At 42.0% G+C, this 15,090-nt stretch overlaps 1 protein-coding gene across 1 annotated transcript in view; it reads right to left on the bottom strand.

Moving 5' to 3' along the window:
- The window catches only part of ROR2 (receptor tyrosine kinase like orphan receptor 2), a 238,616-nt gene that overhangs the window by 29,244 nt on the left and 194,282 nt on the right, over window positions 1–15,090 (bottom strand). Inside the window, exons 3-4 of the mRNA XM_073344892.2 lie at window positions 14,503–14,790; window positions 13,281–13,311 (exon numbers count right to left, since the gene is read on the bottom strand). Of these exons, the coding sequence (XP_073200993.1) occupies window positions 13,281–13,311; window positions 14,503–14,790 (319 nt within the window). The remainder of the gene's footprint in view (window positions 1–13,280; window positions 13,312–14,502; window positions 14,791–15,090) is intronic.

Raw genomic sequence — 15,090 nt, 5'->3', positions numbered from 1 at the left:
TCCCTGCCTGCCCTGGCCCTGCGCTGCTCCCGGAAGCGGCCAGCACCACGTCCCTGCGGCCCCTGAGATGTGATGTGCAGGGCTCCATGAGCTGCCCTCGCCTGTGGGTATCTCCTCCGAAGCTCCCATTGGCTGCGGTTCCCATTCCTGACCAATGGAGCAGCGAGGGGCGATGCCCGCACGCGAGGGCAGCGCACCAAGCCCTCTACCCCCCACTCTCCCAGGGATGTGGTGCTGGCCACTTCGGAGAGCGGTGCAGGGCCTGCGGCGCCATGGTGGTGGCAATCCTGCAGGCCAGATCCAAAGCCCTGATGGACCAGATCTGGTCCGTGGGCCATAGTTTGCCCACCTTTGATTTAAAGCAACCTACAGAATATAACAGATATCTATAGTTAGTTTAAAAATTCTGTAGAAAGGATATCATGAAAGGAACTGGTAAGTGCCTTTAAAAATTTCCATCCATATGTCCACAATAAGCATGTAAACCTCAACTTCTGACTCTCTCCCTATGTTACTGACCTCACCTACTCCAAGATAAGAAATATTATTTAATTAAAAATTATTTAATGTGGGAAGAGGAGATTTAAGCCATCCCTAACGACAAGTAGGAGTGGAGTTGCAAAGATATTGGGAAGACTAGAGTTGGCTAGTGCAACAGGCTCAGTAGAGTGCCTAAACCTAAACAGACGGGACCAGATCTTCAACTTGTATAAACAGTCACAGCTCAAGCAAAGTCCATGGTGCTATGACAATTTATATAAGCTGAGGATATGGCCCATGAATGTTGGAACCACACACTCATTCAGTTTTGGAGCACCCCAGAATATAGTTGTTACAATATTTAATGTTTCAGGCCTTTAATCTAAATAAAGTGAAATGGGATGTTATCAGACTTTCACTGGCATTTGATTGGTTGGCGATTAACATTTATTTAATTTTGTTAAGAAAAAGTTATCTAGAAAGAATTCCCTGAAAAAAATGGGACTTCAAGCAAGGGGCATTTTATTAGTCGAAGCTCCAAAATTACTATCTAAAAATATCTAAAAAATAAAGACTGTCCTCCAAAACAGCATCAGGCATGTTTAATTTGTTACTTTTAATTAGATCATGTGATGTAATGTATTAAACCAAGTATTCAGTATGCACCCAAACATGCTCATGGCATTCCCATTTGTTGAAATGGTTATACTGAAATTTTATTGGCTGAGCTCGCGCAGGCCTTACGCTCAATTTGACCGCATTTCTCTGTTTGTACATCTGTAACGTGATAATGTGCTGCATCCAATCAATTCTGAAATTTCAGGGAATGTTCTATGGAAGGTGGGTGAGGTAATATCTTTTATTGGACCAACTTTGGTTAGTGAGAGAGACAAGCTTTCAAGCTTACCCAGAGCTCTTCAGGTACACAACAGCTGGGAGATGCGATTCCCTCCTTGGGAAGACATTTACAGGCTAGCTCTGCTGGACCTCGTGCCTAAAAATAGCAGTGTGGCTGTGGTGGCTTGGACAGCTGGGGATTATACTTGGGCGCTCAGTCCTAGCCACCACCTCTGCTGTTGCATCCACACTGCTACTTTTAGGTGCTAGCTTGACGAGAGCTAGCATGCATCTGTGCTTAAATTCCCTTAAATTTTCTATGACAACTCTGCCTTCAGATGATGGGGTTTTTTTGAAAGTTTCAGCAACAGTGGCTCAGTCATTTCTAAGAATGAGGTTAGGGAAAAATACATGTTTTGCTCATGATAAAAAAAATTACAACCATTTCATTGAGAAGCTTTGGCACCCTCATGCTTCATGAAATTAGGTGGGGGAACAAGCTTGGTGTCAGGAATGTGCCTTTTGCAGTTCCCATGAAAAACTGCCCAAATTTGGCCAAATTATAAGCCTTTCTAAAATCTCAGTTCACACACACAGAGTAGAGACTTGACAGAATTTGCCAGTCAGTTCTCCAAAGATTCTTCCTGCAGCTACTACTTCTGGCTACTGCAAGTTGCTGGGGTGCTGGGACCTAGAACTCAGAGCAGGGAGACTGTCTCTCCTGTGCTCTCAATGACTGCCCCTGTTGGCACCCAGGCAGTATGGAGAAAGCCACCTGACTGAAATTCAGAAGGGTCAAGAACCAGATTTGCTCGTGGTGGAAGGAGCAGACTGAGACAAGGAACCTGGCTGCGGGAGGGGTAGGAGAGACTAGGACTGAGAATAGATGCGGAACCTCGGACAGGGAGCCTGGGAGTGAGGGGGAAGACTGGAACTGCAACAAGGAGTTTGGTGGGAATGGAAAGGGGCAGACTGGGACAAGAAGCTGGGGGATGGGGAAGCGATATGGTACTTGGACAGAGTTAGAAGTGTCTAATTACTAGAGAACACACCCCTCCAGAACCTGGAATGGAACCCAAAATTCCTAAATCTCACCATTCCTCCGCTGTCAGCAAATATCTATGAAACCCACTGGCCAATTGTATCTCTCATCCCCTCTAGTGCTGGCCCACACAGAGGATGAAAACCTGCTATGGCTATCAGTTACTCACTTAAGAGGCAGAGATCAGTGTAGCGGAGCCAAAGTTTCCAACCCTGATGAGCCATGCAGATGTCAATATAATTCCACATGACTGATATTTTTTCAGTTTGCTATTTTAAAGCGCTTGGAATGACACACCGATCTCAACCAATGCCTCTGGAATTCAAGGGAAGTTTACATCAAACAGCTCCCAACTACTATACATTTCCTGAAAGGGTGCAATATGCATAATACTAAATGATCATTTTCTTTTAGTTTTTGTTCCTTTCAATTCAAAACCAATTACTGGGTGTCAATCATCATTTATTTCTAAAGCATTCTCTTTTTTTCTCCATCCTCCTTCGAATTCATACTTCAGTGCAACATCTATTCGTCTGAACTCTGCTACTATATTATAAAAATTAGTGGACACTATCGTACAAAGCTCTGGTAAAGCAAACTGGCCTATGTTCAAAAGTCACAATTGTCATTTACTTTGGGACTCCATGCACGTCAAGTTATGCCAATTTATTGGTTATAAGCAATGGTACATGGCAGCTGCATAAATTCACCTAATCATATATAAAGTTAATAATCAATAAAAATACTTAGAAATTCAATTAAGAAAACAAATATTGTTCCTAAACTTAGTACGGAAGCACTTAGCTTTTCATGCCTCACACTAATGTCCTGCATGTATTGAGATTTCTGTCAGCTTGGGTAATGGAGATATGAATGTACAATGACCATTGTTTTCATCCCCCCCCCCCCCGCCAAAAAAAACCCAACCCAACTAATAATGGCAGAAAAACACATTTTAATAGCAGCACCTGGTAACCTCCTAAAGCTTTTACATACTAATCTCAAACATGCTGCTGACAGCAATCAGAGAGATAGTGAGAGAGAATGAGAGACACTGGAGCACTGGGCTGTAAACAGTCGACTAAGCACACCACAACCACTTCAGACCATCTCGGATCATATTTAAGAAGCAGCTACAGTATTTCAACCCTGCAAACACAGAATACAACCTCCAAAGAATGTTTTCTCTAATTTCAGATTCTGGTTTAACAGATTTGGCAGTTATAATTATGATTTAGTGTAACATTTAATAAACTGCAGTCCATTGCAACAGAGGAGAGAATGGAAAGATAGACTCTGATCTTAAAAAGAAAAGAAAAGAAAAGAAAAGAAAAGAAAAGAAAAGAAAAGAAAAGGAAAGGAAAAGAAAGAAAGAAAGAAAGAAAGAAAGAAAGAAAGAAAGAAAGAAAGAAAGAAAGAAAGAAAGAAAGAAAGAAAGAAAGAAAGAAAGAGGGAGTTACCTTCATATTAAACAATTTCCTAATACCATTGACAGCTCAGGCAGGTTTTTCCCCACTTTCTGGGAAACCTGCTGTAGTAACATTACACACATTTCATGCACTTCTTTTAGCCCTTTGAGTATTGCAAAACAATGAGCCATTCTATTAACACTTAGTCAAAAGAGGTACTTTTCAAAACTGATTTTGTAGAATAAAGTAGGTGAAAATGTCAAAATTTCTGTAGTTCAACATATCGAGAGAACAGTTTCACAAATACACAGAAGGGCTGTAAATGCAACAAGAGAAAATTTACCTCCCATTCTGAATTTGGAAAATACTGATTTTCCAACTCTAAAGCAGGGGAGATATAGCTTAGGCTTGTGAATTTCACTTGTAAACCAAAAAAAAAATTTCACTTGTAAACCAAACAAAACTAAGTTTGAAACTACTTCTTTCATGCTTGCAGCTATATAAACCAAAACTGACAAAAATGTGGCTATGAAGTAACTACCCCTTTTTTTCATATTACTATCAGACTTAATAAAATGTCAAAAAAGACATTGTGGTTAGTAATTTTTGGGCGGGAGGGTGTAAATGTTTTACATTACTTAATTTTTAGAGAAATATTTCCTATGTCACCTCATATTTTAGACTTAATGGGGAATTAGAAGCTTTTTTTTAAAAAAAAGTCACTTCTATTGGAATTTTTAACCTATTTTTATTACAAACACCATCTCAGATAATTTTAGTTTAATTAAAAAGTAAAAAGCTGTCTTTTTTCAGTTTGTTTACTTTGTACTGTCTGTTTCACTTTTTCTCAAACAACAGTCAATTAGGTACGTTTCACATATTGTCTGTGTGGTTCTATCAAAGAGCAAAAGGGGAAAATAAAGCATTTAAAAATAGGAAAGCGTGATTATGAAACCATAAAAATAGGCAGGATGCCTTATGGGCAGGTGTAATACCTGAAATTACTTTTAACTCATTTTTTGAAATTGACTAGATTTTATGATAATAGTGTTCCCTCTATCTTCTTGCCTCCCCTCACCCATGCATACCTTTCACCCACTTTAAGGCCAGTATGCATCCTAAGGCACTCTAATTAAACTCAATGTGGCATAAAATGCTGCACAGGAAGTCACAGGAACAAACAACTGCCCTTTTGTAGGGACACAATAAATACTTTGAAAGCCATTTAAGTTACTGAACAGTTGGGGTTAAAAGTAAATTCAAAACAAACTAAAGATCATCAGGGATGTCCAACAGCTGCAGTAGCGGAATAAGCCTTAGGGCTATCGCTAATTCGCATATCGATTTACATATACACATTGTTTAAAAATAACAAATGCACAAACAAGCCCTACTTGTAACTTCTTTGACAGAATAATTCAAATTGTTTCTTTGATCTCACCAAAAATAAGTACCTGTTACCGATCAGCTCCCTTCCCTGGGAGAGGGCATCTCTCCCTTGTGTTCACTGGGAGAGGGCATCTGGGAGTCAAATTTTATGAGGTCAGAGATGCATTTGGCCTTTATCTATACGCTGTGCACCTGAGTTACTGCTTCCCACTTGACCAATGTGATAGCATGCTGACTACTAAAAACAAACTGCAGCTCTCTAGCCAAAAAGATACATTTGACCTCTACTGCATATGAAGGAGGCACCTGGGGAACACTCATACAAGTTGTGTGTCAAACCTCCCACATGGTGACATTAGACAGTGCATTTATATCTGTCGGCAAGTTTACATTTTAAACTCAAAGTATGGGATTTACAGGAAAACAAACATTTACCACATTTTTATACTTTTATCTTTCATCAAATACATTACAGGACTGTATGTTGTAGCCTATGTGAAGCAAGGTTGCAAGTAATATGTCCAAACCCTTCAGACAATCTTAAAAATTCTGAAGTATTATAAACAGATGGCAATTTTCCCATTTAGCTATGCTTATAGCAATAAAAACAGATACATACTTCACAAGATGTGACAGAAGAGATTCAACTTTTAAGGATAAATAAGCCAGAGACAGATGCTCTATCTTCTGACCAAAGTCAACAAACAGATTTAGAAGAGTCATGTTACAGGGAAGAACAATGGCCCAGATCTTCAATTGTGGCCAATGAGAACACAGCACAATTAAGGAAGGGGAGGAGAGGCACCCTTTGCATTTCCCCCAACCCTGTATTAGCTATGTGTCAGGTATGTCCACCGTAACATTAAGTTAGCGCAGCCTGAAGTATGCTTTAAATTATGTCAGCTACCCATGTCCAGTAGGGGCCAATCTGACAGCTGGAGCTCTGCAGAGCATAAGGAAGCTCTGACCAGAGCCCCTTCTTTCTGTGTCAACAACAGGGTGCGGGAGCATAGGATCCCCAATGTTACTGTAAGATCTCACAATAAATGACCCTCCTATAGCTGATATTCCTGTTTTGAGGGCCAGGATCTGCTAGTGGTGCAATAAAAATATCATGTTTAGACAATGGCATGGAAGAAGGTAAAGTTCCATTGTACGACTTCATTTTTATATTTGGGTTAGTATTTGTTTTGAGAATCCAAACCACGTGTATTAATAGCAACAACCTCTATTAGCCTATTTTTCAACTTTTCTCAGTCAACCCTTTCTTTATGAAATCCAAGACCATTTTTTATAGGAAGGGAAAAATCCAATCTGTTACAGTCCTGCTACCAATGCCACTCAAATGATCAAATTGCATGTGTAGAAACTAACATTTATTGAAACTAGTACATGTAGCATTAACTCTGAACACTTTTTTAAAAGGAACCGTGAATGAAACCATAAAGGAACAGACACCCCAAAGAACCTAAAAACTTTGCTGCCTATGACCCTATCTCCTTGGCCTTGACCTCCCCATCCCCCAAACAAGGGGTGAGGGACATGGTGGCAGAATGTTCTGGGGGACAAATGGGTCATCCCCTGAGCAGGGTTTGGGGGCCAGATACATGCTGGTCTTCAGGCACAGTCTCAGGCTCATTGTTCCCCTCCTGCATAGTCACAAGGCTCCCCAGGAGGGATTTTGGGTGCCAGTCCAGGATGTTGTGCAAGGAGTCCTGTGGCTACGTCATCGTCATGGGGTAGGTGGTTGGGTCCTATGTCTCAGTATTGATACGTTTCAGCATTTCAGGAATGCAGTTGTTCAGCATCCTTCAGTATCACAGACAACTTCTGCAGCCCCCCAGAAAGGAGCATCTGCTGAAAATGGAAGGGTGCATGAACTAATGGTTTTAAAATTTTAATGCATTGACGTGTATGTATTTCTTCTTTGAAGGCTGGTCATCAGTTGGAGAACATACAATTTTGAAAGTACCAGACTGGAAAAGGGCATGATGTGGGGATCCGGCAATCTATGCCAGAGAGATATTTGTACTACTTGTCACCCCTGTACTTATTGCTGAATGGAGGGGTCTGGAGAGCTATGAAGGTGGACCAAGCAAATTGGCACTGCCATTGAACCTTAAGAACCAGCTTGAGTTTCTGCTGTACCAGAAATTTGCTGACATATGCTTACAGGACTGGCAAGCAATTTGCATGGAAATAGACTATATTCCAAGCTAGCAGATGGAGCCTGCATGGAGAGGGAGTCGCAAACCAATGCAAATGCCCACCCACCCCCAAGCCTCCCCCTGCACTGTCAGGAAACCTGGTCCCTTTATCCAGCAAAGACTGGAGAAAGGAACAGGGAGGAATAAAGAGTCACATTCCGTGAACTTTCCAATCAAGACTGCAAGCCACTCGCCTCCCCATTGCAAAGGGACACTGCAGGGTGTCTGTGCAGCTGTGGGAGCAGATCCCTCACCCATCCCCCTTTCTCCTGACTTGTGCAGCCTGGCTTCAAGCAGGAAGACGCTGGACACTAGGGACCGGCAATGCTTGAGAACATTCATACTGTGACAGAGGACCACTGTCACATTCCTCTCAGAAGCAAAGGTTCTCCTTTTCCGTCCCGGCCCTGATACTAAACCGACCCTCCCTTTCGCATAGCTCCCATTTGTAGAGCTGTGGAGGATTACTGTACTGAAAGTCTGTGATCTTGAAAGGAGCAGAAAACAGCTGTAACTTTGGAGAACCATTAATCACATACAAATGTCCTGTCCCCAAACCTGAACTTTCTCCCCACCCCCACCCTTGCTGTCAGACTGTTGGCCAACAAACGCACAGACCCATGAGTAACATGATAGTTAGCTGATAATCTGTTCTATAGCTTCTGCCAAAAGCTGCATAGTGGTTCATGGTAATTCAATAAAATGTTGAATTTAAGTTGCGTTTTGGTTGGGGACCATTGTATGTGTTGACAGAAGGGGTGGGTGGCCTTCCAGTCCTCCATGCAGACCCAGAGAACGAGGGAGGGGATGTTGGTGGGGAGGGTGGAGTTTTAGCTTACTTGTCTTGGGTTCTGGTTTCTGCTGAGTCTCAGGGCCTCCCTCCTTTTCAGAAGGGACTTGCAGAACCAGCTCCTTCACGCAGAGGTGCAGGATAACATCCTCTTCTTCCTCTGGGGCCTCCTCCTCCCCTGTCCCCACTGCTTCCACACCCTGGCCTTCTTCAGCACCCTGTCAGACAATGAGGCTGGCGGGTTTGAGGAAAGGGGTCATGTGTCCCTCAGGCTCAGTACTGGGAGTGCTGGAGAGCACCCAGTCCAGCTCTTTGAGAATGGTCATGTTAGAGGCCCCTCCCAGCGCAACTGCTGGAGTCTTTTGCCCTGTGGTACTGGAACCTGGGATGCTTTATCTGTCCCTGGCACTGGGCTGGAGTACAGTGAATGAGACTGGTGCCAGCCCCTCCCCAACTTCCCAGTACAAGTGTAAGTTCCTCATGCTGCGGGAGAAGTCGTGGAGTACAGTGAACTCAGACCACACATTGATGAGCACCCAGGTGTGCTCGGCTGACCAGATGGCTACTTGCTATTATGGGTGAGAATGATGGGACAGAGACCTTTATAGATTTGGGTAAGGGTCAAGCAGGAAAGAGTTTGGCGCATTGTGAGAACAGGGCTGGAAGACTTTTGATCGTGGGACTCAGGACATGCTCCTTGCCCCTGTCCACACTACAAACTGGCACAAGTAGAGGGCTATGCCATTGCCCAAGGCATGTTCATACCCACACTGCTCAGGTATGCTAGCGTTCTTGCCCTACACATGCCTTCAAACCCATATTTCTGAGGTTTAGATGTGGATCGCAGAGGGATTCTCATACAACCACCTGCTTGGACCCACGTCCAGTTGACGGTGGAGACATAGCTCTAGGGCAGGGACAGGCAAACTTTTTGGCCTGAGGGCCACTTCGGGTTTCCAAAATTGTGTGGAGGGCCGGTTTGGGGAGGCTGTGGCTCCTCAAACAGCCAGGTGTGGCCTGGCTCTGACCCCTATCTGACCCCCTGCTTCTCGCCCCTGACGCTCCCCCCCCACTCCCCGGGACTCCTGCCACATCCACCTCCCCCTGCTCTCTGTTCCCTGACTGCCCCCCACTGCCCCGTCCAACCCCTCCTCTCATTCCTGACTGCCCCCCGGGGACCCCTTCCATTTCCCACCCTCTGACCGCCCCAATCCCTATCCACACCCCAGGCCCCTGACCACCCCCTCAAACTCCCCTTCCCTCTATCCAGAGGTGAAAGTAAGCCGGTCCAGTCCGGCTTACCGGCAAGAGCCAGTATACCATGCCGGACCGGACCGGCTTCCCCGGCGGTGATTTAAAGGGCCCAGTGCTCCTGCCACTGCAGGGAGCCCCAGACCCTTTAAATCACCTCCGGAACTTCGGCAGCTGGACTTGGGCGGTGCTTTAAAGGGCCACGGGCTCCCCGCAGTGGCAGTACCCCTGGGCCCTTTAAAGCACCACTGGAGCCCGGCTGCCAGAGCTCTGGCAGTGGGACTTGGGTGGAGGCTCCCAGCATTGGCTGGAGCACCGGGCCCTTGAAATCCCCGCCTGAGCCCAGCTGCCGGAGCCCCGGGGCTCTGGCAGCCGGGCTCCAGCAGGGATTTAAAATGCCCGGAGCTCTGCGGTGGCCGGGAGCCCTGGGCCCTTTAATTCACCCCCTGAGCCCTGGGGCTCCCAGCCGCCTCTGCAGCGGAGTGATTTAAAGGCCCCAGGGCTCCTTCTTTTCTGATAGAAGGGCAAATTGCAATTCCTTTTCAGAAGTGAGTAACGTTGATCGTAGACGATAACAGGATTACACAGTAAAACAAAAAGGAATGAGTTTTTGTTGTGTCTAACCATTCCTCTACTGCTGTATTATGAAACGGAAAATGTGACAACCTTCAAACCACAGCAAAGGACGGTCAGACACTTTAAAAAAAATAAAAACAAACAAAAAAACCAACTTTCCATTATAGATTTGAAAGTGTGCTTTTACCACGGCCATCAGCCAGGGAATTAAAAGTTAATGGTTGGATAATACAAATCACCAAACTAGAATTGATTTACAAACCAAATGTGGTAATTTTGATAAATCTGTATTTTTACATCTTTCTGGAAACATACTCCAGAACTTTACAGATAATTATAAACCTTTATGGAAAAATTTTAAACCAACCTCTTCTAGAAAGTCTTTAAAAGAAAATTAAAATCTGTATGTCTTTAGTGTAAATGTTATACAACCTTACTTAGGCTTTTATGAAACCCTATTGACCTCATCCTTATTGAAGTCTACAGTCCTTTTTTATATGGGCAAATCTGACTCTTAATGTGTTTGGCAATCCTTGATTGTTACACAGTCTTCTAGAAGCCCGGTTTAGCATATGGCCGCAACATAAGCATATGGATTAAATGAAAATTTATATGATAGATTATATCAAACAGATAAAGGTTGATATTCTTTAAGACTTAGGGATTGTTTTAAAATGAGGTACAACTGACTTCAGTGTTCTCACTGAAGTGTATCTTTTTAAAAAACATTAATACCAAGAGGCATGGAACTTTGTGCTTCAGATGGAAACTGGATTGGATGGCTAATGAATAAAATGAGCCCTTTGTTCCGCACCAATTCCTTCTGTAGTCTAGTTCTGCTGGCAGTTCAGAAGGCCATCTCTCTCCTCCTCTTCCCTCACGCCCTGCTCCCACCCACCCATGCATACATGACTGGTTGCATAATTAAAAAAAAAAAATCACTTGCAGCCACAACAAAAATTAATACTTGACAAAATACAAGACCCCAAAATACAATGAAAAAGACAGAAGTATTGATCGGATATACCTGGAAAAAAAACCCCAGATATTTTCAACTAGAAGACGAGCAAATAAGAAAGCCCAGAATCTTGGTGCATGTCAGAATTACATTCAGCATACCTCAGAGAGGGGCAAAAGACGTTAAATAAAACTGGATTCTCTGGCTAGCAAGGCTACTTTAACCTATGTCTAGCAGCTTATGTTCTTGATGGACTGTTCTGACCGCTAGGAATAAATAGTTGGATCACCCCAGTCACATCCTGTTTTTCCCAGCCATGTCCCCTATGCAAAGCTTCTGGAACGGGAGCCTGAATCTGTCTCAAATACTTCTTAAATACACATATTAATTCCTGAAAACAAAAAATTAATTCCAAGGCATTTAAAGATTGCTAAAGTGATAATTCCACCACCAAAAATAAAAGGCAAGAAAACATTAAAGTGCTCACCCAACCCTTGCAACTTCTTCCATATCCACCAGCCAAAGAACACACGTCTTCCCATTTCCACACAAAATATGCAGTCTTCAGTTCAGACACTAGAGTCATCAGGGATGGATGCTTTCTAATTGTTTGGGATGATGATCTCTTATTGTGTTGAAGGAGAAGGCTAGTGTGTATAGTCAGATGAAGATTTAATTGATGGTGACATTTAAGACTGGTGTGCTAGATTATTGTTTATGGGGCGTTTAACACTTTGTGAAGTTATTGTTGGTAACATTCCCCAGGAATATTATTTAGGTGATGTAATGAGGATGTACAATGCTGTGCACTGTTTTTCAATAGCTGATATTTGGTATTGAAGTTAAAGTTCCTCCTTGTGTGTGAAGATGAAGAGAGGAGGCGTGTGGCTCTGGGTGGTGGATATAGTCAAGTTACAGTAATGCTGAGAAAGCAAAATCATAGTTGTAAGTTGCAACTGTGGGGTGAGGACTAACTAGTGATTTTCTTGCTTTTTTATGCTTGTTTTCATGGTATATGCACTTGAATGAGCACCTATGTAGAAGGAATTTCTGAGTTTCTAATGAAGTCTGTATCAGTGGAGTGAAGTCTAATAGTTATCAACATTGTTAGCTATCAGTGGTGACATGTATTCTCTTCCCTATGTCTCCCCAAAACCCCACTCCGCAACATCTCTCTCCATACCCACATCCATTATTCCCTACCCACATTCCAGATCCCCCTATTTCCCTACCACATTCAGATTTTAAACATCAATTGTAGGTGGTTTGTGCAAAGAAATCTGTATTTCAAGTTGCCCAACAATTTCCATGATAAGATCCTGTTGCTAACTGTTAAATTTAAACCATTTCATGCAGAAATTGTCTATGTAAGGTGTCTGCCAATGGCCACTTTTTTTTGTGGAAAGTTTCAGGTAAAATGGTTCAGTCATTTCCAGAAATAAAGTTAGGGGGAAATATGTTGTTTTGCCCATGTTAAAAAAAAAATCTTACAACTATTTCTCTGAAAAGCTCTAGTGCCTCCATGCTTTGGAGAAAAGACTTAAAATTTGACAAGGGACTGGAGGGGAGGGGGAGGTGGGAAGCTGGGGCGAGTCAGCCTGGTGTCAGGACTTTTGCCATACCTGTGAAAATGTGCCTAAACTGACCCAGTTATAAGCCTCTGAACAATCTACTACTGAACACTAGCTTCACAGAATTTACATGAAGAAATGATACAATAAAGCTTACTTAAATTTATTCAAACAAATGCAACAGTAATGGCAAAACAAAGCCAATCTTCCTTCTTTTTTTTTTTTTCTTTTTTTTTTTTTGGTAATTTGGTTAGCCCACCAACTCCAGGCAGCTGACAGAAATAAGGAAGCCATCATGAAACATTCATGTATAAATTACATTACAGAACAGAGGTTTCCTAATTATTCAGAGACAAATACCTGAACTAATTTTACTTGATTTTTCAAGTTACAGTAACATAACATGGGTAAAGTTACAACCACAGTGACCTAAAATTTGACCTCTTCATTTCTGACCACCAGTGTTGCTCATGCTTGTCCTGTAAATGGTTACTGTCTAGAATCACAGTTTTGCAGTATTTTGCATCTCTAAAATACAAAATATGCAAGCAGAAGTTGCTTAAGAAAATTCTGTCAAACCAAAACTAACTGTAATACAATGCTATCCTTGTTTGAAAAGACTTCAGCCATTCTGAGGGTTTTCAATCAAGCTAAATATTTTTAGCAAAGACATGTGGTGACTGCCAGCAGTGTTTACAGGATTTATGACCCAAATTCTTTCACAGCAAAATCATTAAGGATGCAGTAAATGATTTCCAAAAAGTACTTACTGAAAATTGTGATTTGGGCTGTTTGTTGGACCTATGAACATAAAACAAATACAAATTATTGACAAATTCAGCTCATGACTGTAGCATTAAGAAAAGCTAGTAGCAGGCTAAATAGAACTCCATAGATTTCTTTAAGGAAGGTTTGCAAAGCATCAAATAAAAGGCTGTGAGTTCCTGCCCATAATACGGTTATTTTCAAAACCACAAATAAAAATCACATGAATCTTCTGTCTACTCAGGCAGAAACCTGAGTGGACTTCATTTTTGTTAGAATGCATCTCATGGTATAGAAACATACACCCTCAAAAATACAAAGCATTATCTTGGCATATCACTTATCTCTTACTAAGCCCAATTAAAATCATTTTAGGCTTAATATCAGAGCTGTTAGGATGTGTCAGGGGCATGCCTATAACCTGTGTCACAAAAGGAACATGATATGATGCCCTAGTATTTAATACATCTCTCTAAACAAATAGCGGAGTTAGTCATTACCTTAACAATATTAAACAGTATCTAGAAAATGGAGCGTCCCTAGAGTTTTGTGCCACCACCTCAGGGACTTTTAAAAAACACATAAAAAGAAGTCCTGGCTGCAGATTAAGTGACCGATCCCTCAAAAGGGATGAGCTCCTCCTACCAGGTACTGTGTGCCCTCAACTTCCATTAATTTCACCCATTGGAGGGCATTCAGTCTCTCACAATGATTGGGCTCCAAACTACAAACACCAGTGAACACTTTGAACTGTTATTCATTCCCCTTTTCCTTTCAAAAGCTCTTTTTTACAGAGTGAGTTCAGGGAGTGGTCCTGCTTTGAGCAGGGGGTTGGACTAGATGACCTCCTGAGGTCCTTTCCAACCCTGATATTCTATGATTCTATGAATATTGTGATAATTTGAAAGCAATGAAACATACCATTTTTGTACCTTGTACTGGGTCTTCTTTAACATTTGTGATTTTCTTTGAGATGTATATTTACAGACCATTCCATCTGTATTTCCTTTCTTTTATTGCAAGTAAATGGGTATCAGGTTTAGCTAAGAGCTCTTGTGCATAACAAGAGAGGTCTTAGGCAATAACTTTTATTTATTTCTTTTAATGCTGAGGGAGTTTTTTAAACAGCAAATTAATTTCTCATTTTGCTATTGTGAAAACTAAGAACTAGGCTATAAACTAATTAAAGTAGTCATAAAAGCCACATTTTAATGCAAAATGACTCACCAAGCCTTACAAAAAGAACTCCTGTTGCAGTTATTGTCTTCATTCCATTAGTAGCTACACACTGATAGTACCCAGTGTCAGTAGTGTCGAGATCTTGGATTCTTAACCGTGAACCATAATCTGTTTTTCTTATGATGATCCTTCTTGGCTCCTGAACCACTGGTGCATCATTTTTTAACCATCTGACATTGGGGGAAGGATTTCCTGCTACCTTGCAATGGAGAATTGCTGTCTGGCCCTGGACTATGGTGATATTGTTGACTGGTTCCAGAAAGGTCAAAAAGTAACCTGTAAAAGTGAAAGTTCAGAAAAGATCAAACTTCAGTGAAATTTGCATAAGAGACTGCCCAAGGGCTCATTTTTATGAACAGCTCTTTAAAATGGTTTCAGTTTTCTTTTAAATATATGCTAGGCAGAAACACAATTCTCATCACCCTGGATTTGGAACAGTATCATTCTCCAATTTCTGTCTCATGAATGAGGGCTTACCTACACGGCAAGTTACACGGAGATAAGGTAAAATGTAAATTTATACTACTATAACTGCCTGTGTGGAATTCTGGAATAAGATTTTTTCTCGTCTATTTA

Source organism: Lepidochelys kempii, chromosome 5 (genome assembly GCF_965140285.1).
Source record: "Lepidochelys kempii isolate rLepKem1 chromosome 5, rLepKem1.hap1, whole genome shotgun sequence".
Lineage (NCBI taxonomy): Eukaryota > Metazoa > Chordata > Testudines > Cheloniidae > Lepidochelys > Lepidochelys kempii.
This window is presented reverse-complemented; position numbering and strand designations above follow the sequence as displayed.